Here is a 27,156-nt window from a genome sequence, read left to right as displayed (position 1 = left end):
TTCATGCTGGAGTCCAGCAGGCTTTGAAAGAGGAAGAGTGGGAAGTGACTCTGCATCTGTCTGCTGACTTCACTGTGGGCAATGAGGAGTCAGCCTCATCCCCTGCCTCAGAACATGACCCATGACTCAGTGCTGTGGGACGGGATAACTGTAGTGCAGCTAAAAGTGTTGGTTCGAAGCGTTCAAACTGACAAACCAAAGGATTCCAAGAAATTGAGTAAGTAAATAAAATGTAAGTAAATAAAAAAAGTGAAAACACTGCAGCACAGCACTTAACGAAATGTGTCCTCTGCTTTTAACCATCACCCTTGGTGAGCAGTGGGCAGCCATGACAGGCGCCTGGGGAGCAGTGTGTGGGGACGGTGCTTTGCTCAGTGGCACCTCAGTGGCACCTTGATGGTTCTGGTTTGGAACCCCCAACCTTCCGATTACGGGGCCACTTCCTTAACCGCTAGGTCACCATTGCCAATGTCGACCAATATCAACATAATTGAAAATGCCCCCTCAGATTCAACCTTGCTGAGAATTCACCAAGTCAAACAAAAACTGTTCATTAATAATACCACCGATTACTGGTGCCCACTTGATCAGTACGGACTATTGTCTGGTAGAAATGTAAATATTGTGCATAGGGCTAGGCGATATGGCAAAAAAATTATTCACGATATACCTTCCAATTTCGAACGATTACATTTTGACATTTGTACTTCTGTATTCCAGCACCTCAGCAGCCCTCACATCCCAACCTGCAAAAACCTGCAAAACCTGCAGTCTGAGGTGAAATGCGGGCAGTGATGGTCCACTGAACCAATAACAGTTATCATTCTCATAACGTCAGTCCTCGAGAAGATAAAACCCCGCCGACACTGACATCTGAAACGTACACACGTAGTGACAACAAAGATGCTAAAGTTGAGGGAGTTGTCTCTTTCTATCCCTTAAACCTTACATTCCAATGTACATTATTAACTGTCTCGCATCTCGTACTGTCTCGCATGCATGCTCTTATTTGCTTGCTCTGGTTTCTGGGATATTTTATTCAATTCGCGGGCATCAGCAATTGTATAATTGCTCGGCCCTAATTGTGCATGTGTGTTTCCCTATTTTCCCTGTTGAGAAACAAGTAAATGCTTCAAAAGAATGAATACCGATATAATAAAGAGAAAACAGTTATGATTCTGTGTAATTTATTGTTCCCTAATTACAATAAAATGCAATGTAAAATACAAACCACTGATTATATACAATCAGCAATTATCAGAGTTTTCAAAATATGAAGCCCTTTGTCCCCTGCTCATTACCATCAGGGTAAAAATAGAAGTAGCTTATCCCCATTTATCCCATCTGTGATGACCCTGCTATTTATGCATGAATGTATTCAGGCATTTTTATGCTCTGACGGCAGAAGGGATGTGGAATAAAAGGGAAAGAGGGATGCAAGGAAGGATAAGTGTGCATTCAGTTTGCATCCATTGTGCTGCACAATGGCCATAATGTCACCCTTCAAGCTGAAAGGTCCCCCTCAGCTGAACTGTTGCAGAGCAGACAAATGTGTCACAATTTAAATAATTCCCCTCGCGCTGCCCATCTTAATTGGAGCAGACACCCCTCCACACTCCGGAATCGGCATTTGGTTTGGCCTCTGATGAACTAAATACATTAGGTAGGTGAGGAGCTGGAGTTCCTGGACCCCGCACAAGAGGGGTGATGTTCGTGATGCACGTGTCAGGTTAAAGAAAACCCAAAGCACCATTACTTCCGTATTTACTTACTTATTTTATGTGCAGGTAGTATTGATTTATTATTTTTTTTACATTTTGTTATGAGACACCGTGCCTAAATTTGTTGAAATATATGAAATATAACAGATGAAAACATTAGCGGTTTTAACTAAGAAACAGTTGGTGAAGATTGCATATTTCTATCATATTCGCATCAGCACTACTGATAAAAAGTTAAAAGATTCATTGCAGAACGTGATAAAAATCGGCATTCCCTTTTAACCCTAGGACATAAAACACACACACACACACTCACCCATAGCTGGTCATCTATGCCTGGTGGGTTTTTCTTGATGAAGGCACCATAGTAGGTGGCAATGTTTGGGTGGAGAGAGTACTTCTTCAGCATATTGATCTCCGTCTTGATTTCATCCTCTTCGTCCTGAGTGAAACATGAATGAAACACCCATTCACCTTTCCCAACACCCAGCTCCATGGCACTGCTTAACAAGGTTTCATTCTAACGCCAATCAGTGCATTACACTGTGTCTCATGGCAAGCCAGAGGGCAATAGGAGAGGCTACTGAACCTTGATGTTGCACAGCAATAAAACATAACGATGGGCATCTTTTGGTCATTCTCCTCTGTCCATCCCAACGCATCTACCCATGTGTGCATCTGCTTGAGATTCATTCACAAAATCTTTCCAAAAACTGCTAATGAAATTGGCTGTGAATGGATTAGCCTGAATCTACCTCCCCCTGTGTGGTAAACCTGTCATGGTTTGGAGCAGAGCCTGCCCAATCTCCCAAAAGAAGATGGCTCCTTATAGCTGGGAGAGACTGAATGGTCTTCAAGGATTAGGGAGGAGGAATACATGATTCATCCTCCCAGCTCCTATCTCTCATAAGGAGCTTTTGTGGCTAAGACGCACCGGCTCCACGTGGCATGTGACCTAACAAATCCCAAAGCTTCCAATATGGTCAAACTTACAATAATACCCAGGTGTTTAATTCATGCTTTTGATGTGATTTTCAGAAGAACTGATGACAACAAGAGGGTTTAAGAGTCTAAATGTCTGGATACTGACAAAATCATTCTGATGCACAGCAGATCATTCAGCATTTTTAAGACATCTGACATTCTCAAAGCATGCAACACCCAGGGTCAGGCACGACTGAGTGGGCAAGATTAAAGAAGGTAGTAGGTTATCAAGGGCAATGAGTCACCCTTTTATAGCAGATACTGAGGCCATGAAAAATTCATTTGAGGAGACACCTTCAAGATGCTTTGAACGTCACAGATCTAGGTTTAATAACTCTTGCAGGAGGGGGGGGGGTCTCCAAAGCAGATGGAAGTAAGTAAAACCAGTGACTCACCCCTGTGACATCCATGACTTTGATGGCAGCCAGCTGTCCGGTTTTAACATGATGACCCTGGAGAAAGTGAATGCAGTTGTCAGGTAGACTTTTAATCACAGAATGATTATTTTGAGCACTGACGTTCAGAGCACTTAAGTTCAGAGTAACACAGCATGTGACCACATGTAATATCACCCAGTCTACCAAACCAGCTCAGATTCAAGGAACCTTTCCACAAGGTATTTCTAATAGTCAGTGTTTACATCAAGACTTAAGCACCTAGATCACTAGGTGATCAAATTTCAAAGAAGTACATGTTTAAAAGGGTATTTCGGTTTAGTTTTACAAATAATTCAGTGAAAAGTGAAGATTGTAAAGCAAAACTGATATGATATGACCAGTAGACATTAGAGCCAAGCCTTCAACAGCGTTTGATTAGAAAACTGCAGACACTAGACTACAAAAGTAAACTGTGCATGTGTACAGCGTCTTTGGAAGTGACCGCCTCCTTCAACAAAGTATGCGCTCTCAATGCACTCATGCCCGTCTAATCGTTAAACAAATACCTTTTCATCAGGGCAAACAGATACTCCATTTGTCTTCAAAACGTTCCTATGACCAAACCATAGACCACAGGAAATCTAAAGCATGTTTAATCCTTCACTAGAAATTCACTAGAAATTGTTGAGGGTGCAAAGAATATATATATGCAAACATATATATATAACATATATATATATGTTTGCAGCAGTCAGCACATGTAACATAGCCAGGCATGCACACAGCTAATTCAAAAGGGTTTTTTTTGCAAAACAGATACAAAAAAAGACAAACAGAGGATTGGAGTGTTCAAGTGAAAGTATTTCAAAGTGGCCCTGAATGAATGTGAATGAAATGTTTTAATCCATTTTAATGCAATGTTCACTGCATTTCTCAAAAGCACAAAGGCCACACAGTACAGCATAGTGTTACATTTAAAGTCACACTGTTGGGAAAGCAGAAGCTCACTGTGTACAACATAAGAAAAATTGGACTTTTCTTCCCAATGGTACAAAAGTGTCACAGGGCTGAAACAATGTGCTGGTTGGAGGCAACCTTGAACTTGAGGACAGCTAAACTGGAGGACTGTCTCGTGATTCAGAGCCATTTGAGCAAAACAGGCGCCTCTGAAGCGCCTTCTCAATAATGAGAAAAAGTATTTACGGTGAAGATTGACAGCATGGGATCCTCAGAGCAACTCTCAAAAGATCTGATTACAAAGGTTTAAACTATCAACTATAAGTAATGCAATCAAGAAGTGGAAGGCCACAGGCACAGTGACTATTAAGCCCAAGTTTGACAAGCCAAGAAAAGTACTGCATATGTGGAGGATTGTGGGAATGGTTACGCAGAATAGTTCCACAGATCACCTGTGACCTCCAAAAGCATCTTGCTGCACTTGGTGTATCTGTACATCGTTCTACAGTTCTCCTTGCACAAAGAACGTCTTTACAGCAGGGTGATGAGAGAGAAGCCCGTTCTGCACTCATGGCACAAACAGTCAACAGTTGTAAGGAACAGTCTGACAGATGCATTTTAGAACAAAGTGCTTTGAACTGTTGAGACAGAAATTGAGTTATCTGGTCATAACAAAAACCGCTTTGCATTGCTGAAGAAGAACATGACATTCCTCGGTACTGTGAACGTTGGTGGTGGTTTCATCGTACTGTGGGGCTGCCTGGTTATTTCAGGGACCAGCATCCTTGTTAAGGCCAATGATCAGATTAATTCACCCAAATATCAACAAGCTCTTCAGGATAATGTTCAAGCAAAAGTCACAAAGTTATGCAGAGTTTGATATTCGAACAAGAAAATGCACCAAAACGCAGCTCAAAATCTACAAAGGCATTAATGCAGTGGGAGAAGTACTGGAATGTTCTGGAATGGCAAAACAGTGTCTTTTTTATATGAATTGTTGCAATGGCCTTAAACAGTTGCCCCTGCATCACTTTAGGATCCCGCTTTCTAGCTGGTCGCATGGAGATTTTTCAGGAGGATCAGTCGCCCCATTCCATCGTCACAAGGAACTTTTGTCTCGGGTCCACAATGGGATTGAAGCTGGAGCCATGCCAGTGCTGCAAGCCTCGAATCCCTGGACTTCCCCAGTAGACAGAAAGACCTCTTTTTAGGAATGCAGAGAGGAAAAGTGAAAGGGATTGAGGCAGAAAGAGGGGGGACAAGGATGAATGCGGGAGCAGCATTCAATTGGAGCGTCCCAAAATAGTGAAAAAACATTTCTCATGATGTGTGCTGCATAAAACATGACCATCCATACAAACACTCACACAGACCGGTGCAGAAACCATGGTTCAGGGGGATAGAGAAAGAGATAAAGACACAGGCCAAACAGCAACCACTTCTACAGATTAAAGTCCCATGATGGTTCCTTCCACCCGAACACCCAGCCATATGTTATAAAGGAAAACCTAAAGGGTTAAAGATAGCGATATACAGAACTGCTGTTCAACCTGTTTCAACAATGAGCCATAATTCCATAATGAGTTTCTCTTCTGACTGTCCCAGATGTCAGGCAAATAATAGACCATGTCTACAACACAAAACACTCACCATACCCTAGTTTGGTGCATACCTGTCTCCTAAAAATGTGTTGACTGCATTATGATGGCATGAATGAGTAAAAAACATCTTTTCATCACTACGGTGATATAAATTAGAGCACATAACACTGATTCAAACCTTGAATGAACTGCTAAATTATTATGAGGTGTGGGCGCAGCTAGTCACCTAACATCTCTGTGGAGCCAATGGCAACGTACATGCAACATGTATAAATGTGGGCTGAGTGACGTCCTGCAATGCGTTATGTGGTCAACATACGATAGTAAGTCATTTTCTACAAATACATGCTAGCGTCATAGAATTACAGTGTTTAAAAAATGTTTTAATACCCACAGAGATTTACAGATTTAGCCAGAATCAGGACTAAAAGAAAGAGACCAATCAGACTGCAGTAGGGGACCAAGCTATAACTCATTTTCATTACAAAAAATCCACAGTTCACTTCACCTGAGGCCATGCAATACTACGGTCTGCCAACCTGACCTACGTCTGGTCAAAACTGCCCCTGTAAGTGTGAATAACTTAACAAGTCTAAGAAAGGCTTATGAACCGACCTCACCATTGGGATCATATAAGCCTACAAAGCTAAGACCTAATCCTTCTCTCACCAAGCTAAAGCAAGAAGGTAAGACTTCAAACACAAAGTCAGAAAAGACTTTATAGGAAGATTAACATACCCACTCGAATGATTTGGAATCAAATGAATGATCTGGCCTCCAACAAAACACTCTGTGTACATGCCAACCTCCTCTGGCAGGAAAAGATTTCTAACAGACAAAGATGATAATCAGAAAATTCATGGATAATTTTGGTCTTGAAAGATGCATCGTGATAACCTCAAACCTGTTAACTACATATAACCTGAAATGAATAAGATCATACCACTATAGTTCCTGCCATTCTGGCTGGCAGAGAGGAACACTCAAGCTCTCACAGTATGGGCACTCTGGTGCATCTCTTTAATTCCACCTCATGAATAAATTATGGTTTATAGTCGTGTCATGTTTGAATCATGTAATTAAATCAACAAAACCAATAGCTTAATCACAAACAGTGCTAACAACAGAAATCAATACATATTAGTGAATATACAGTACGGGCCAAAAGTTTGGACACAAATTCTCATTCAATGTGTTTTCTTTATTTTCATGACCATTTACATTGGTAGATTCTCACTGAAGGCAACAAAATTATGTATGAAGACATATGGAGTTATGTACTTAACAAAAAGTGGAGACCTGGCCTCCACAGTCACCGGACCTGAACCCAATAGAGATGGTTTGGGGTGAGCTGGACCGCAGAGTGAAGGCAAAGGGGCCAACAAGTGCTAAACACCTCTGGGAACTCCTTCAAGACTGTTGGAAAACCATTTCAGGTGACGACCTCTTGAAGCTCATCGACAGAATGCCAAGAGTGTGCAAAGCAGTAATCAGAGCAAAGGGTGGATATTTTGAAGAAACTAGAATATAAAACATGATTTCAGTTATTTCACCTTTTGTTGTTAAGTACATAACTCCACATGTGTTCATTCATAGTTTTGATGCCTTCAGTGAGAATCTACCAATGTAAATGGTCATGAAAATAAAGAAAACACATTGAATGAGAAGGTGTGTCCAAACTTTTGGCCTGTACTGTATTTTCACTAATATGTATTAACTTCTGTTGTCAGCACTGTTTGTGATCAAGCAGTTGGTGTTGATTTAATTACATGATTCAGACATGACATGACTGTAAACCATAATCTATTCATGAGGTGGAATTAAAGAGATGCATATATAGCCTATTACATATATACTATTAACTGGTGACTTAGCTGTATTCCTTGAACTAGAAAGTGGTGTGCAGATCTCAGAAGAAGTGAACATATACTGTACATATACTCACATTATAGCACTATGTTGCTAAACCTCAGTGATTAATGGATTTCACAACAATACTTTTAATGAATAACATTTTTCATATTTAATTGTGCAGGTTTTTAAAAACATGTATAACCATGAATGAATGGTTTACCACTAAAAGGTCACTGTCACTGTAACACAGCATCTGCTGCTTTATAATACTGCATCAGTGGACAGCAGCATTACCGACCCAGAACCAATGCACTTGTGCACACTGGGGCAGGGAGTATCTAGAAGCTGTTCAGGCCCTCCTTGCAATTCACAGTTTACGAGCGTTGCTCAAGAGCTTTTCTGAACAACCTCCTTAGACCTGCACATCTGGAGGTTGAGGTTATCAGTGTGTGTTAGTCCTTTGGATGTAACAGAAGTATCCTGGTGCCCTCAGGATAGGTCGATAAATAAATTGCTGAATAAAATTTAAGAAGGCTAGGACTTCAAGGAGATGGAGACCCCTTTGAGACCCTTCTTCTTCAGATTGATTGCAATCCCGACATTGCATTCCCATCCAAACCCTGTACACCAATCAGTTACAGACACGGTGGCTGACGCTTGCAAGGTGAGCGAGGAGATAAGGCTAAATTGGCTTGCTGCTTGTTTTGGTTCTCAACACCAGGGGTTCCTGCATTTCTTTTTTTATGTAAAGGCTTGACCCTGCTCATGATGGCTGCTGCTTGTTGCAGGGGTTGGTGGCGATTTATGCCAATCTACTGTGGAAATAAAGCTGAAAATAAGTTACCTGCTCCTAATACCCAAACGCCTCTGCACACATGCACACACACATACACACACACACACACACACACACACACAAGCAGCCTCATTACTCACAATGCTGAGTGTGTCAAATAGTGTACATCTGAGCCAAACTGTCATTGCCATGTAGCTGCTCAGCAAAATGCACTGGTTGTAGGAATCTGCCTTCAAATATTTGTTGTAATAAGCAGCTGCCTGGCCTCATGGGACAAGTCTAATAGTGTGTGTGTGTGTGTGTGTGTGTGTGTGTGTGTACATTGTGTGCACACAATGTAAATGTATATATGTAAATGTATGTATGCACATGTCACAGATTTGTAAAGAATAATGGATTTTTTATTCCATTATTTAACATTTTTTAATCCATGTTTTTACTTACTTACTTACTTTCCTTTTCCTCACCCATTATTTTTATTCAGTGTATTAGTATTATGTCTATGCAGTTTTAAAATGGTATTTTATTTTTATTGTCATCATTATTATTATCTTATAAAACCTTTACAAATAGTTCAGTGATTAATTATCATGTGTATATTACAGTTTATTTGATAAAGCAAAAAAAAGTTCACTCACCAACCTTTTTATTATGTAAACCATGCCAGTGCTTGGTTGGACACCTTTGTGCCTTCAGAGCTACCTTAATACTTTGTGGCATGGAATCATAAAGATTTTGGTTCACATTGACAGGATAGCATTACACAGCTGCTGAAGATTTGGCGGCTGTACATCCATTGTGTGAATATCCAGTTCCACCACATCCCAAAGGTGCTCTATTAGATCTGGTGGCTGTGAAGGCCATTGGAGTACAAGGAACTCACTGTCAAGTTCAAGAAACCAGTTTGAGATGATTTGAGCTTTGTGACAGGGTGTATTAGAAGGTGGATACGAACATGGTCAGGAACACTACTCAATAGGCTGTGCGGTTTAAAAGATGCTTAAATGGTAATAATGAGCACAAAGTGTACTAAGAAAATATCACCACCCCCAGCCTGAACCATTGATACAAGGCAGAATGGAAATCATTTTGACCCTACCCTCTGAATGTCACAGCTCAACCAGCCAGTTTTTTTCCAGTCGTCTATTGCGTAATCCTGTGCAAATGGTAGTTTTCTGTTCTTGGCGCCTGGTTTTTGGTCTTCTGTTGCTGTAGCCCATCTTCTCCAGGGTTCATGTTGTGCGCTCAGAGATGGTTGTAACGAGCGGGTGTTTAAGTTACTGTCGCCATTCCATGATCTGACAGCAACAAGGCATTTGTCAACACGACTGCGTATTTTCTGTATATTGTCTCTGTGTTTCTAAATGCACAGTAACACAGAGGGATCTAATGACTGTTGATATGTAGAAAAGCTTTCTACATTACCTCCAACAAATCAAGAGAATCCTCCAGGGAAAGACTGCAAATAAAACATTTAAAAAAAAAAAACTTACACTGTAAAAATCTATCCTGGAGGTTGGTAAATATGTTGGTAAATATTGTCCATTCAAGATGAGTAAAATACACTGAATTATAAAACAATTCAGTAAAACATACCCACACTACACAATTTTTAAGTGTAAGAGCAGCGACATAATATAATAAAAATATAATAAAATTTACCCAAACTTACCCAAATTAAAAATATTAGTTATTAGTAAATGTTTATGTTTAATGAATGTGTACTAAATAAAATTTTGTTAGTTTCATAATGTTAGTAATTTGTTTGGGTATTATATGCAGATAAGTGTTTTACCCTGTTCGGTAACTTTAAATTCAAGATACTATTTTCTAAAAAATATTGAATATAAGAAAATGTGTGCAAATTGTTACCTCAGTTTTACTGGCTAGATTCTACAGGTTGGTTTACAAAAGTGCATTTCCATGTGGCGCTACCGCACAAAGTGTGGTACACAGTACAAACGTGGCTCAGTGAGAAATACACTCTCAAGCAGAGAGGGGAAGAGGGAAAGAGAGCAAGGTATTTTACACAAACATGAAGAAACATAACTCTTTACGTAATAAAAAACAGGTGGTCAAGACATAAGAGAAATGGCCTATGGTTGGAGAGAAACGAATAAAAAAACAGAGACATTATCAATTCCCTCTTTCTTATTTGGGGCCAACAAATAATTATTCCCACTCTTATTTAATACCACATACACATTCATACACGTTTGTCCTTAATTGATAGGTTGTCACAGGACTCCGCTGGTTTCATGTCAAAGTAAGACTGTTCCTTTTCGTCTTCTACTCTATGTCCTAGCGTCCTGCCTTCTTGTACCTTGTTTTGACTTTCGTGCTAACAGTCGCATCCGTGGAACCGTTCACAGACTAATTTGCTGGAGATTGTCCTGCCTTCTTGCGCTACTCCGCAAACTGGGTTTTCGTTTCCATCTGCACGCACTCTTTTTCCTGTCACATTTCATTCCCCGTGTCATAGGTGACGTTTATATAAACTCATCTGCAAAATGTGCATAATGTTATGTAATGTACATGCGGTTCATCATGTCTGGAGAGGAGAAAAACCCTGCTACTTCCACACAGTCAGCACCCATCATCTCCAGCCACAACAAGAGTGCACAGTAAGTGTGACTACCAGCCGTATCCGTCACTGCTGACTCACCCACCTCACGTCCCTTCCCCACAATGAGAGGACAGAGACAGTGACCACTGAATACTCCCCTTTCAGCCGATGCACGATCTGAGCACAGCTTCTACAGCACCATGACATTTCTACAATCACTAAAGCCACAATCTGACAAAAGGTGTAACTTAGACACAACCTTGTCGCATCACACACACACACACATTTAAGGACTCTGCTGAAAGTACAGGATAACACGATTCAGTATGAATGAGGGTCTGAATCACAAAGCCCCTGTATCTCATATTCTACTGGCTCCTTTGTGTGGGCTCTGCCGGCAGAGACTGGCCCTGGAAAGACAACATTACAGTTCTTCATGCTCCACAGTTATTCATTACCGACTCCGTCATAAATTCACTGGGTGGGTGGCAGCACTGCGATTACAACCTTGAAAGTCTTCTTTGCCAAATCCTGTTTTCTGAAATCCTTCCTCCTGCTTTTTCTTCACACTTCACCCTCAATGACGAATGGGAAACACAACCCATGGACGATTTTTTTTTTTGTCTCATTTGCTTTCATATTCTTGTTGGTTAAGAGGTCACTGCAAGGTTAACAACTTCCTACTCAGGTTTTGGCATGATGGTGAAAAGAAATACTACAGCAACTGCTTTTAGAGGTCACAGTGGAAAGAGAAAAAAAGAATCATGTTTCCCCATCTTCAAACAAATACAATTTCTTTCTACAACAGTGGAAAGCAAATCAGTGAACCTGGACGTGTTCTACCAGCTTGTATCAATAGCAATTCATTTCAGCACCTTTCATTATTTATCTGATCAGCCAAACCCAAAGATGCAGCAGAGGAAACAGGAAATCTATGAACAAACATTCCAATCAGCAAAGGCTATGAAAGGTTTCATTCTACTTTCATCACACAATGCGCACAATTCCAGCACCTCGATATCAGATCAGAGGCAATAAAAGCAGAGAGGTTTATCCAATTAAGGAAAAAGAAGCTGCAGATAAACATGGGGTGGAAGAAAGATAAAAAATCAGCCCCCGACGCACATTTTCTAGCTGAGAGCCATGGAGGGATGGAAGACATCGCTGTGGCTAATAACTGGAGCACATTTTCCCCTCCTTGTTGCAATCAGTCCATAATGGGTCTGGTCCGTGTGTCTTCTGCATACCAATTCAATTACAGAGCGGAAAGCGAGGCATTAAAATGCTTGCCACTTCCTTACAGTAGCCTAGCAACAATTACTGTTGGGGTGCCTGTATACAGTAGGAGCCTGTGTGTTTGTGTGTGTGTGTGTGTGTGTGTGTTTGTGTGGCGGAGAAGAAGCATTGATTGTCCTTGATTCCCCCCCCACACACACACACACATTCTGTCTGCTCCAGACGGATAAACTCAGGGCCTGTGATTGCCGGTCTGGACTCTTCCTGTCTGAAGCTTCTCTCGGTGAGCTGGCTGATTCACCGCCCTGACGCTCTACTCCCGGAGGGTCCTCAACACTCCACCAGCACCATTAAAGTGCTGTGAGCAAGCTTTGAAGACTATACACAGAACCACTTCATCATCAATAGATAAAGTCTTTCGCCAGTCTTCTCAGACATCCAACAAAAATGTTGCAATGAAAAATGTTGCTGTACATTATCCTGAATAGCAGGATAACACATGCTGAAGACCCCCCACAGACATGGATCTTGAAATAAACTGATGGATGAAGGAATGCTTTCATGTTATGCCATGTAATGGAATATACAGCATACATTATAAAACTTGCAGAAAAGATGAGTTCATGAAAAATTAATATGACTTAAAAAAAAGAATAATTATGACTCAAGGGACACTCCACTCATAACTTAATGGGATTGGGATATAAATCTTGCAAATGCCTTTTAATTATGCAAGAAAATTAGAAATACATGTGAGCCATGTCACTTCTCTAGCATTTGTTGCAGAATCTTATTTGATGTAAATCTGCACTGAAGCAAGTAGATATAATAGCATGAACAGAGTGCAACATTGCCACTAAAAAAACAATTATAATATGTCCAAAAGCAGAAAGGTTTCAAAAAAATGATGAGCAAAACAATTTTAATAATAACCTGTCTGGTATAATGATAAATGATATCATTTTGGATAAAATTGTCTACTGAATGTTCAAAGTACAAATCTAAAGGCCCTAGTCATGGCATTAAAAATTGTAAGTGTTTACATCAGCTTTAGATATTGGCAAATGCAGTCAGATGGGATCTCAAATTTGGCTTGATAGAAATCTGAAAACATGCTGTTTAAGTGGTAGGAGAGCTTAAACACAAGAGAAAGATTGTTTTCTATTGTCTGGTGTCTGGAAACTTATATGAAAATGTATATTTACATTATTTTATATGGTAATGGTCTATGATGTGAACCAGTAAATGCCCTCAGTGACCTAGTTGGGTTCTACAAATGGAGCAAGAAAACTGGTCAATGGTGCTTCAAACGACTTTGTGGGTCAGCTGCCAACTCATATCGGGTGTAATGCATACATTTAGGGTTATGAGTGTGGAATATTTTGCATAAGGGGGTAGTGCAAGCTAAACCAAGTTTAATTAATTAGTTTGAGCTTGATGTGCTGCACGACCCATTCTTGTTTGCAACTTTCTTATGTTCTTGTGTTAATTAAAATCTGAGAGGCCATTTAATATCACGCAGAGACAGAAAATGTAAATGATTCACTACATGCATGGATAAAAATGCAGACCTTTTCTTTTTCGCCTGTGAATATTATTACCTCTGAAAAAGTTATCACTTCAATAAAAGGTCAGGAGGTCCACCCAGAGCTTATGGGAAAATAAATCACTGATTATATCCTTGAGAAATCACTTTGCGCCGAATGGCTTTATTTGGTCTTGAGCACTACAGTTCAACAGGGATAAAGGGTAGTCAAAAACAAAAAACCCGATCGATGGAATATTTCACAGGAGCTTGACAGTCCTCTGGCTTTAATGGGGAAAGGCAGCCAGGCTTGCAAAGTAATTACTGCAAAAATGGGGGGGGGTGCAGGACGGGGAGGGCATGCACTGCCCAGTGACACAGCGCATTAGGGCCACCATGCTGGAAGCTACCGATGAGCAGGGTGTCACTAGCACGCCAATCAGCTGTCTGCAAGCATTTAAGGCCGAACGCATTCCACTTCTGCCTTCGGCATCAACGTCTGGGTGTCTGGGAGACTAATGCCCATCATTTCCTCCATTTGCAATCCGTCCTCCACAAATGTGAACGCCTGTGTCTTTGTTTCATCCTCCACACTGCTGTCTCATGAGAAGCAACTTATTAAGCTTCACCGAATCCCAGTCATTAATAAATAAGCTGGACCCTTTTTTTTTTTATCTCTGCCACAATTAAATGGCAAGGGCACAATAGTACAGTCCTCACGCTGCAAGATTAAGGCATGTTGTTTAGGTTAATGAGAATATCTCAGAGACACGTAGTGAAGACTCCAGAGGGAAATGCAAAAGGTCCTTCTGAGTCTAGCTCAAGCGAGATTGTGGGAAATGGGAACCAGATGCATTTGGAGTTTAGTGAGGTGAGAAATGGAGCTGACAAAGAAGCCTGACCAATCTCACAGTCCTCTGGACAAGGCAGGGTCCTCTGGGTGGACACACCCCTCCCAAATATGGGAGGAATGTTGTAGACACTCTGTTAGTTGATGTGTTGTGCACAGACTAAAAGAAAATCAAATTTGCATTGCTACTTCACAAAAGGCTTCATGAAAACAAAAGGCCACGAAGAGGTACAATGGTTTGAGCACGAAAGGGTCCTCTATCTGCAATGTTTTGGATTATTTTATGGGATTTTTACATTATGGTCATGTGATTGATGCTCCTGAAGCTATTAGAGGATGGCACCATCAAACTTTCATCACATCTAGCACTGAGACAATACAAGAATGTAACTACAGTCACTACTTCTCGCCATCATGTCAGAGAAGCCAGTTCTTCAAAAACCGGTGACAGTGTCTCCTTGCTCACGTTCTTGCCACTGGACAAATAGCTTGAGAGTAAATGGACGAGTGTCCAGGTATCCTGCGATTGATCCAGACCTCTTCACTGGAATAAGTCCCTGGCGGCAGTGCTTTGGTGGGGCATATTGCCATGGTAACTGTCATGATTGTATTGATTTAGCATTTTGAAGCATTAGAGGTGAAAGTGTGACAAGGATTTGATGGATCTGTGTGCAGTGACTCACGCCATCTGACAAAAGCTAATCTCTGAAGGAAAAAGTCAAAATAAACTGTGCATCATTAGTCACGCACATAGAAGCATATTTGTCACCAGGGGAAAAGTTTTTGATGACATTGGCTGCTGTGAAATGAAATGACTGTTCCTTTTAGATTAATTTCAATCATCTAGCATGAATAAGAGAAGAAAACCATTCAAAGAAGAATTTTTTTTTTTCTGATATGAGTTTTTTTATTTGGAGTTCCCAGCCTTTGCTGCCAAAAGCATGTCACGCTTGAGGAACTGAAACAATGGGGAAGAAAGTGTGTCACCAGACGGCAGCCCAGCAGGGCTCATGGGCGCAAGCGTAAATCCACACCTGGCCCAGTCCCCCGTCCCAGCTGACGGCCTTCACAACCACTGGAAGGTCCTGGGAACAGAGCCACTACTGACTAATCTCCGTCTTTATCCGACGGAGGCTGCAGATGCTGCAGAAGGAGCCCACACGCCTGGCAGGGCCCTTCTTCCACAGTTATGTCTCCGCCGCCAACATCACAAACGCCATGCAGGTGAGGACTAAGGGCTTAAACAAGCAGCCATATTTGACACACCATGAATAAATAAATAAAAATCAATCTTTGTCATTCTATTACAGTCTTCGGTAAGGCCATGGTACAAGGGCACTAAGGGTGGGTGGGTGTGGCCGGGTATGTATGCAAGAAATGTCTGTATGTTTGGTTGCTAAAAGGCAAAAACTGAAACCTATTTTGTGTAAGACGTGTTGCCATTCTTTAGCAGCCATTCGTGCAGCGGTCAGCGGCTCCCTGCCTTCATCTGACAGTGGGTGCTGACCCAGTGCAGGTCTTCCATGGGTGGTCAGGCTGGGGGCAGGTCAGCCTTTCAGACCGTCCTACCTGCCCTCACATTTGTAGCAGAGAGGGACGGCAGGCAGGTTTTAGTGCAGTGCAGTGCAGTGCTGGAGGTCGTGTGAACGACATCAACCAGAGAGATGCGGAGAGGGCAGAAACAAAAGAAGGATTAAAATGTGCAACACTGAAAAGATTGGCTGGATAAGGGTGCCGGGGGTGGACAGAGCCTGCTATTGATCGGGGGCCTGCTCACCAGCATGGGAGTTATCTGATGTGCTCTTTGGTTGCTCCTAAATAGACTGTTATAAACAAATAGTATTGACGGCAGGGCTGAGGTGAGGACACTATTGTAAGGTTATTGACATGAGGCATTGCTAATTGATCCTTGACTGGCCATCGGAAAGCTGTCATTGAATAATGGGTGGGGGGTGTCTTGGGTGCGTTAATCCAGTAAATGAATACAAAGTGAGCAGTTGGGGAGCCCATCAAGTCCATGTAGGCAATGCTCTACTTGCTACAGTTCGCCAAAAGAGATCAATGGTAGGTACATAACCTCAAATGCATCTCAAAGGTCGTGACCTTAACTTTTTTTCAGAGCAAACAATTAAATATACAGTACCAAAAATTTTAATTTTAACTGTTACTATATAACAAGCATTTAATACCTTGTGTTTGTAACACTTATCGGATTATTTTAAACATTGCCAACACTGACTACTCACCACGGTCCAAAATCAAAGTAAATTTTACCCACAGCCACATACCATGTACAGTTTAATCACTAAATCCCAAACAACGGGAGGTTATATTTTCTGCCAATTGATTAATGGTAGAAAAGTGTGAGTTAACGAAATAATCTGATCTGCACATGCTTCTGCAAAAGTATCTTTAAAATTGCACCAATTCTAATCATAATAGAATGAAGGAACTTTCCCAATTAATGACTAACATGCTTGCTCACTGACATTACTAGGACTTTATCATGACAAATGGTCTAACAAAGTAAAGACTTACAAGAAATACAACCGTTTTAAATATATTGAATATATTGATAATATAAAGTGACAGACTTGCTATTTGTGTGTAAACACAGTAATAATCAGAGGTATACAAGTACATGACTTCAAAGCTGTCACTACATCTTCACACTTCACTCTGCTCCTTGCTAACAATCTCGACCGCTGTGGAAAAGGCACGGACGCTTCTGCTGAGCCCTGCTCAGTGACTTGCATGGCTACCAAGTCGCATGGCTGGAAATTTAAAAGCCACGATTTCAGTCCAAAGCTGTGGGTCTGCTTTCAAAGAGAAAGATAACAGAATTCCCAGAAATCTTTGCTGCAAAAGCCTATACCCTGTTGACACCAAAGAAAACAGGCTCTTTTAAAGTTTTTCTACGATGATAGAGAATTCTTTTTCAGTCATACTGAACTTTTCAGTCATGTGAACGTTATTTATATCCGAAAATACATTATGCAGGAACAAGTCACATACCAATTGCTTTTTTTAGTGTGAGTCACTAAATCCTTTTCAAAACCATGTCTAAATAACTGCTGAGTGCATAACAGCATCCAGTGTCATGAAGGTATCATTTGATAATCTACCTATTTTACCTGTCATTTCCTCAGAACTTGACTCAGTAGACTGCATGCAAAGACCTGCCCCATTCAAGATATTCTTCAGAAACGAGGACTTTCCCTGGGCATCTGTTCTCAAGAAACCAAGCCTCATACCAGCCATCAACTCTTTCCTCATACCAGTACAACCAGTTCTCACCGCGGGCAAAGCCAACAAGTGGAATTTATTACAGGAATTCCACCTCAAGTCAAATATGCTGACATGTTTCAGGCCTGTTTTTTTCTTGCTGTCAGTGTCAGTGGTGGTCTAGCGGGTTTCGGATCATGAACCGCCAAGGTGCCACTGAGGTGCCAATGAGCCACACACTGCTCCCCGGGCGCCTGTCATGGCTGCCCACTGCTCACCAAGGGTGATGGTTAAAAGCAGAGGACCAATTTTGTTGTGTCACCGTGTGCTGTGCTGCAGTGTTTCGCAATGACAATCACTTCACTTTTTTAATGAGGAAAGAAGCCTCATATCTTCTTATAGCAAATAACTGTACAGAATTGTAAAGTAAAAAAAAATCCAATTAATAATTTAAATAGAGTTTAAGGAAACTTGGAAATTAATTAAAAAAGGAAGCTGGAGCTCAGTTATTGCAGAGGCATATTCAAGAGCAACAGATAAAATAATAAATAAAATTCTTCCACCAAGCAGTGCCTATTTAAGGCTGCATCTGCATGTGCACCAGCTTCAACAAGCAGCCACACTTTGCAAGGATGCTGAGACAACTCATGTAATGGTAATCCAGCACAAATCTTTTTTGGAGATAGACCACTGCGTTAAATAATAATATGCCATGTGGAAGAAGCAGGTGTGAGATATAGCCATGAGGCATGTTATTAATAACTCAGACCTTTCATGCACACAAGTAAATGTATTTTATTGATGAGCTCATGCAGTATGTTAGAAATGATTTCAAATAATGTTTTGGAATGCAGTTTGGAGAATATTAGACATCCTTTTTAATGTCTTTTGTGTGCTACGCAGAGACCTGGAACAACCATTCAGAATAACATGCCAATGGTTCACAGTTTCAGACATGCTACTGTACGGTTTATATTTTGAATAATAGTTTTAATCATTTTTGTAAGTGTTTTGATGTATGGAATTTTGATACAAGGAACCAAAATGGTGATGGGTATCTAAAAAGCAATACAGCAATATGGACAGTATCCTGTTGATTTTATTACATCAGGGGTTCCAATTTTCCTCCCGGGGTGCTCCTTGTCTCCTTTCAACCAGCCACATACTTAATTAGGTTGTTAACAATCACAAGATCCTAATTAAACAGAAGCAAAGCATTCTGTCAGAGGGCTTCCTGAAACAGGACTGGAAAATCCTGCAGTTCATTTTTGCAGTGCAAGGATGAATACTGAATATGTATTTTACCAATATATCTTGTGTCTAACTTAGATATTTTGTACAGTCCTTCTCAATATGAAAATTTTATTATGGGTATAAACTGAGCATAGTCATGGCTGAAGTACGATTTTAGGATATAATGTCTTGATTGAGCACTTTAAAGCAATGAGAGGGGCTGAGAAGAGGATGGTGGACGGATCAGGGCTGCTAGCGGGTGCAGAGCGGTGGGATGCAGCCATCTGTTGTGCCAGACCTGTTGGGAACCTGCTGAGGGCCATGAAAACTGCCTACCCTCAGCTTGGTGCTTTTCCATGACCATGCCCTGAAACGCATGAGGAAATGAGCAGATAAGACTTGTTTTAAGTGCTTCCAATGCTAGAGGCAAAGGCCAGACATTTCTGTCACTGACCCTTTTCCCTTTCTAAGTATGACGTAGTGTCTATGCAAACCCCGCAGAATAAAACCTTTCATGTAAAAAGATTGGAAAAATATTTAATGAAACAAAAGGTCGCAATGGTACCAAAAAGCACCATTCAATTGATGGTTATGCTCATTAAATTGTGCACAAGGTCACCTCAAGTGAAACTCAACAAAACTAAAAAAAAAAAGGTTAAGAACAAGATCCAGCCTATAACTGTTCTATTTCTTGGTTGGCCAAACAGTGGCTGTTCTGGCCCTGCTTTTTAGCATACAAAAGGGTAAAAATTAAAGAGAACTGGTTATGGCCAACAGAAATCAGCACTCATATAAAAGTGATGGCCTAAAGGGAAGAATGCCAGAATATCCCATCAAATATTCAGGAGCATGGAGGAAGAGCTCTAAATTATTCACACCTAACAATGTATTCTATATTTGGCTCTTTCAGCAATGCAAAATAGCTATATATAAACACGGCACAGTGACTCTGCCCGGAAGTACTGTACACGTAAGTGTGGAAGAAGAACAACTTCATTAGGTATTGAAAGAAACCTGGCGGACAAGGGGAGGAACGGTAGGTGGTCCTAATGGAAGAGAGGCATTCCAATGGGTGTTAGAGCGAACGAAAAGAGACTCTATATATATATCAACAAGTTTTGGAAATAAATGTGCGCCACTAAGAAAAAAGGACTGTGGGTCTGACACATTTGAGGCAGAATTGGAATGCAAGGTCTTTATTCTGGGACTACGGACACACTGAAAAAAAAAAACGATTGACCACAATGCACAATTGTTCTAGTTCTGAGTACCGCTTAGAGTAATGGTTGCTTAACTATGAAACATGTTTACTATTCTTTGTTCACTCAAAAATGAAATGGCTCAAAAGTTGCCAAATACATCTTTCTGAAGTCGAAGAGATGCCCTAATGTGATTGTGTTCTTTGATTGACTTTGCCTGCTTACAAAAGCTTTGTAGTCAGCAATTACATAAAACTGAAAAAATGAAGGAGGCTGCCAGAGTAGCAGCTTTAATATTACACTAAGGTTCTGGCAGAGCACAAAAGTAATAAAATGTACTTTTCACAACATCACACTTTCCCCAGCTTTACAGACTAATTAGCAATGGCCTGAAAGCAGATGCAATACTATCCAATTAACGTGGAAAAAAGCAGCAATCCATGACAGCGTAGCCTTCATTTTATGCAAGTTCAACAGCTCTAAAAGTCATTTCATAAAAAAAAGAGATTCCCGCCTAATTGCCAAAAATTAAAAAAAAAGCTAAACGGGCTCTATTGAAGCTCACACTACATAATAAAATGTGTATGTGTACACACTCCCTGGGCAGACAACATGGCAAACTGGATGGGCCAGGCTGTTAATCAGCACATAACCGCACAAGATTCAGCTAACACCCTACAGAAACAAACCGGCAATTACAATAAAAACAAGTTTCATCTTGCACGTTATCCTCCATTTGCATAGACAACAGGACGCGTATTGCAAGAGCCAGTACAGAATTTCACAGCACTACACACATGTCTACTGGCACATTAACACATTTACTACTGTGCAAAGTGAATTCAGCTATTTGTTTCTAAACACTTTATACATTTTAGGTAATTATATACATATTAAAGATGAAATTTGTGAAAAGACTGCAGTGCTAAAACCATGTAGTAGCAAATTTCTTCTCTTTTTTCTCGGTTTTTGGGGATTTACATAAATCATTGTTTTTTGCTGGAGTTCCTAGGATGGCAAGTAGTATGAAATGATATTTGGAATTATATAATACATATTACTAACTTGAAAAAATATTGTCCTCTGGTTCTGTATTCTGGCTGACGTTGCAACACGAACGTGGTTTCAGCACCTTTAGCAGCCATTTCACAACAGAATTAAGAATTAATCCATTTTTTTAAAGGGTTTTTAAAAATCAAGTTTAAACATAGTAGGTAGCATTCAAATTTCCTGTAGGGTCAAGAACACCTTTATTTGTGGTGCAATAAACTTGAGGAGTTATGTATATTTAATACTTCACACAGAGTTGCTTTGGTAGCTGGACATTTAGGTAGCTGGAGACTAGCATAATCCCATATTTCCCATAAACACTATATAGTTTGTGTAATATTTGTTTAATATGATATCTGACATACAATTTAACATTCCAAATAGTGTTTTACTGTAGAATTTTGTTGTCACATCTATTAAACACATTTTACATTTTAGACAACCGAAAGAACGGTCTCCTCCTCATCCTGTCCAAAACTATGCCTCAGCACATTTGGACCGGCTTAACAAAGACCCATTTTTAGACACTTTTAGTCAGGGCAGTAGTCAGCAGACAAGCCTGAGAAACAAGGCGCCATTCTTTTTCTCTCTCTGAAAGCTAGCTGAAGGTATTTTTGCACAGAGGCAGAGACAAAAATAGGCCAATGTCATCTGAAATGGCTAAAGTACAGAAAAAAAAAGAAAGAAATGAAAGCACTCGTTTTGGGTATCAACCATAGGGTCTCCACAGGACCAGTTTCCACCGAGACCACATCCTGTGACTGACGCTGTGTGAGAGCACTAAAGCTAGCCGGTGTTAATTAATGCCGGACTCGGCTTAAGTGTGAGACAGGCAGAGGTGACAGACCTCCCGTACATGTATTTTTCTCCTTGTTCGATATCGCCTGTGGGAACCTACCCTTTCCTCCTGAGGGAATGGGAGCAGCAGACAGCCGCAAGACGGTGTGAACCGTCACTTCACACTTGGCTGGAGTTGCGCACTCGAGCCAGCCAGAGCTAGCGGTACGTCTGAAACCGAGACACGAGTCTAACCGTGTATTCAGAAGTCCTGGAAATGAACAAGCAGGCCTTCATTATATTACCCAGACCAAATTTTACCCAAATAGAAAGAATAGACAAAGGGTTAAGCTACAATAAGAAATGAATACAGTTAATCGAGGGTATTTACAGCCATCCGGGCATTCTCTACCAAGAATCCACTGTGGCCACTGTGGCTAGTTTGGGAGACTAGTTTGCATTAAGTAAACAATTAACTAGGTATTTTTGAGTGTTTATTAAAATTCAAAATATCAAATAACAGTAACTATATATTTAAAATATTTAAATAACATTGTTAAGGAAGCGGATGAGAAGGTTGCCAGTTCGAATCCCGCACTACCAAGGTGCCACTGAGCAAAGCGCCGTCCCCACACACTGCTCCCCGGGCGCCTGCCATGGCTGCACACTGCTCATCAAGGGTGATGGTTAAAAGCAGAGGACACATTATGTTATGTCAGCGTGTGCTGTGCAGTGTTTCACAATGACAATCACTCCATTTAAAAATGATGTAACCAGTAATTGAGTAAAAGGTAAATAAAAGAATCACCTAGCAATTCAAACCAACCTCTTTATTTTTTATAAAGTTGGTATCCTGGCTAATACAGACATCTGCATCTTCACTATTGTTCTTTTCAAAATAATTTATTTAAGAAAAGCGAGCAAAAATGCAACTCCCCTTTAAAATCAGTGCAGCAAAAAAAAGCCTTTGTGTACTGGCATTCAACTAAACTAGCATCCAAAAGATATATATATATCACTCTAAGCTATACACACACACACACACACACACATATATATACATATTTGTAGTGTGTGTGTGTGTGTGTGTGTGTGTGTGTATATATACATGGAAGAAGAGATTTTCAGCTTGATGGGGTGTGTGGTATGAGAGCATTATTAGTCCCAGGCGGCTCACTCACACCCTTCCTTGCCCCTGCGGCCATGTCAGCCAAAGGGAAAAATTTAGGTGTGTGGCTGACCACACACCCACACCCAATACCCAAGCGGGGATGCTTCTTTCCTGTGTCACATTCTACAGCATCCCCCTGTAGAATGTGTTCTGGGCAAGTGGGAAAGAAAGAAAGAACGATAGAATAGGAAGGACTTCATATCGCAGAAATTCAGTGGGGAATTCCACTCAATATAGTCCCAGACAAATCTAACAGTAACAGCGGGAAGCAACAGGAAATGACAGACTCTCTGGTGTGATTCTGTCGAATTGAATGAGGTGCTGTTCCATTAGACTGACGGTAAAGCAATGTTTACTGCAACACTGAACTCGCTCGCCACGGAAATCTATTTGCATTGACGACCTGTAGACATTTCGGAATTAACTGGCCTATTTCTTTCTTCCTTTTGAGTAGAGACTTACTGAGATGTCCTGGCCCCTTGTCAACAAACATGAATAAGGCTCACCTTCGATAAACAGACGAAGGAAATGGAAACACATTGTGTTTGTCCTCTAAGGCCAGTTGTCAGGTTAAAACAAAATGAATGTGACATTTTTAAAAAAACCCAGTCAACAGGTCAGACCATCAAACCCACACCTTCCCCACCTTCGAATTTAAAAAAGAAGACCCAAGAACAGACAGAAAAGAGCCTGGCACATTTTATATTCCTATCCACTCTGTATGGAGGGGAAGGCAGGCCACACAGATTAACCCGACCTTCACAGGGCATCAAACTGTGCCGGGAGGTGAGTGAAGCAGAGGTACTTTTACTGGTGCAAGGAGAGTACCAGCATTATGGACCACTGCCTGTCAGTCTATCCACCCACCCTGGTTACATGGGAATTTTTTTTACAGATACAAATGCACAGGGCAAAGACTAGGCATGATAAAAACATCATATTTCATTATTTTAAATGCACTTGCTAATGGGTGGGGTTGGATGGTAGTAGCCTAGTAGGTAAAACACTCGCCTATGAACAAGAAGACCACAAAGGCACAGGTTCAAACCCCACTTACTAACATTGTTTCCCTGAGCAAGACACTTAAGGGGGACTGATAAATGATGTAAAAGATCCAAATTGTCCTACATTTCTCATTCTCTCTGGTCACTGTGAATAATAAGACCAGGTCATTTTGGCCCTTACATACGTTCTTGACCATTAACTAGATTATAAATTGCATCAATTTTCTTTGAATAAACATTGAAACGGGTCCCACACACCCCAAAAACAGTCCTTGAATCAGACTGAAGTAAACTGAGGTCATCATCATCACGTGTCACCAGATGAATGGTGCAGCCCTAGTCTGTAGGTCTGTTTTAGCTGCAGCAGGGCGCACCCCCCCCCCCAAACACATTCTCACTTTCAGGCCCCGAGCAGATCTCTATGAATGAAGGCTACACGCATATATGAAGCGCACTCAAACTCAATGTGAATTCGCCTGACTGAACTTCATGTCCCAGCATGGCTTAGAGACCCGTCCTGCCTGCTTTAATGGTGAAAGACAGCACTGTGTGTTTTGGTTTACCATGTGCACAGTAAACACATTTATGTGTGTGTGTGTGTGTGTGTGTGTATTATAGCTTATGCAATGGGAAAACAGGGGAATAAAGGAAGATATAAAATAGAAAAAGTACAACAGGAGGAAGCAGGTTGTGTTTCACATCAAAGCCGAGTCGGAGCCCCGTGGGTGTTGGTGAAGCATGCCAGCCCAGCAGCAGTCCCAGTGACAAAACAGAGAGAGTGGGGGAGAGAAAGGCTGCAGCATCCACAGGAGTCCCTTGTAATTACACCACAGAAGAACACGATAATAACCCAGAGCTTTTTAGTCATTGACAGTGACTTTTTTGGGCTGACTTGGAAGTTTTTTCATCCGCACACCAGAGACGCCATTGTTTTGTCGATTCTCACATGTTTGAATTACAGCCAAAAAAAACCTCAGATGGCTCTCAAGATGCCTTCAGAACATGGATAGTTCTGAAAAACCAGTCTGTGAGACTTTCAGAAGAATCAAAATAATCCTCTTACCTTGTACACCTGTCCATACGTCCCATTTCCCACCAGCTCCACCAGCTCAAAGATCCCAGCAGGGTCCTGTGAATGACGAGAACATCACTGGTTACTGGTGCATAATGACCCTCAGACAACACAAGGGACTTTGATCTCTTGCATGAAGACATTTGTCCAATGTCCTTAGCCAATATCTTTGCATCTGCTCATGGTTCTCTGGTTCTCAGTGTAATTAGCCCTAAAGCGTTGCAAGAGGAAGCTGTTATCAGTGGCACCATTCACACGGTTTCAAAGCTCCCTCCATGATAAAGATGGTCGAGAGTAATCCCGGTCCCTAGGTCATTCCGTGCTGCATAGACAAATTCAAAAGGAGGAGTATTCCTGTCTGGACAAATGACTTTGCTCAAAGGACAAAGCAAACCGTGACTGAGCAGAGGCACTTTCAGTGGCACCCACTTATGTGGGAAAAAACAGCTTGAGATAACCGCAGGCCCATCATTTAGGGAATTAAGCGGTAAAAATCAGAACAGGTGAGCCATTTTCTTATTTGGGTGTTTGTTCATCCTGAACATTCCCAGGATTTTTTCATTTTGATTAAAAGAAAATGTTTTGTGTGTGTGTGTGTATGAGTGTGGTGGTGGTGGGCTTATTCATCTGAAGTGAATTGAGTCGAGGGGGGAAAAAAAATCATTTATTAGACATTTTCAAGGCAATAAATCATACAATGTTGTGAATCAAGCACAATACACAGGCATGCTTTCAAAAGGGCAGACTAATGCACTGTCCTTTCACTGACAGGAAAGAAATGGAAAAAAGTACACAAGTTCACGCAAAGTGCCAGCACCCAAAACACAATACGAATCTTCCATCCACTGCAGAGGTGGGCATGTCAGGTTGCGAAAGTAAAAACTGGCCTTGCATTTCACACATTCACCGCCAATACCCAAGCTTGTTCCCTGGAAAGCATGTGTTTTACTACTAGCAACATTATTACACAAACATGCAAGGAATTGTATGTACAGAGTAGCGTTCGGTTTGACGGAATGAACATACCGAACAGCGTAGTCCCACAGAGGCTTCAAAGAGCACATTTCTCCCCTCCGCCCAGGCTTGCCTAAACACCACCGTATGGTGACTGGCCAGCTTTTGTGGAAGGTGCGGTAGATAATTATAGAGCATCATGGGCCAGGGTCATGGGCCAACTATGCACCACCCCATTACACAGCAATCAGTACCTGGCCTACCTGCTGCCAATTAGCCTCAAATTAGCCTTTGGCGTTTACCTCACCTAGGTGCTAACAAATCTTCTGGAATTGTAACAGACAATGCCATTCAATATCTTCCAGACAGGTTCTAAAGCACTTCAGGTACTGACACTGGACAAAAGATTAAAAAGAAGCCAAAAGATTATAGAAATTAGGGGTGTTGAAATCAATCTTATAATCGACGTGGTGCTCGGTTAGATGAAGTTGAAATTTGAATGGAGGAAAAGCTGATCTTAACAGTCTCTGAGTGTCCAAAGATCTAAAACCCGACATTATCGTCTGACCAGGAGTTTGCGCTGAGACCCACGCACAGCGTAAACTCTTGTATATGAAAACATGTAGAAAAACTTTTGTGATGCATCGATAACCGAGGTATTGATAATCGCAATTGAATCAAATTGGGAGACCAATCAAGGATCACGTCTCTATTAGAAAGAAAAGTGAAGTGATTGTCACATGTGATACACAGCAGCACAGCACATGGTGCACACAGTGAAATGTGTCCTCTGCATTTAACCCATCACCCTTGGTGTGCAGTGGGCAGCCATGACAGGCGCCCGGGGAGCAGTATGTGGGGACGCTGCTTTGCTCAGTGGCACCTCAGTGGCACCTTGGCGGATCAGGATTCGAACCGGCAACCTTCTGATTACGAGGCCGCGTCCTTAAACGCTAGGCCACCACTGCCCGTGACTGCTTGGATGTTTGAAAAAGTAGTGACTT

The 27,156-nt window shown here is 41.2% G+C and overlaps 1 protein-coding gene across 4 annotated transcripts in view; it reads right to left on the bottom strand.

Annotated features, from left to right (window-relative positions):
* tnika (TRAF2 and NCK interacting kinase a) overlaps nucleotides 1–27,156 on the bottom strand; it is a 62,183-nt gene that overhangs the window by 29,685 nt on the left and 5,342 nt on the right. For all 4 annotated transcript variants that reach the window (XR_003749425.1, XM_028975245.1, XM_028975246.1 and 1 more), the window contains exons 2-4: nucleotides 25,190–25,255; nucleotides 3,101–3,157; nucleotides 2,038–2,163 (exon numbers count right to left, since the gene is read on the bottom strand). Coding sequence is in view for 3 of the 4 variants with exons in the window: in XM_028975245.1 (XP_028831078.1) it covers nucleotides 2,038–2,163; nucleotides 3,101–3,157; nucleotides 25,190–25,255 (249 nt within the window). In the remaining variant the exon portion in view is untranslated. The remainder of the gene's footprint in view (nucleotides 1–2,037; nucleotides 2,164–3,100; nucleotides 3,158–25,189; nucleotides 25,256–27,156) is intronic.

The sequence above is a fragment of the Denticeps clupeoides genome, chromosome 4, assembly GCF_900700375.1.
Source record: "Denticeps clupeoides chromosome 4, fDenClu1.1, whole genome shotgun sequence".
Classification (NCBI taxonomy): Eukaryota; Metazoa; Chordata; class Actinopteri; order Clupeiformes; family Denticipitidae; genus Denticeps; species Denticeps clupeoides.
Note: the sequence above shows the minus strand (reverse complement) of the source record. Positions and strands in the feature narration are given on the sequence as shown.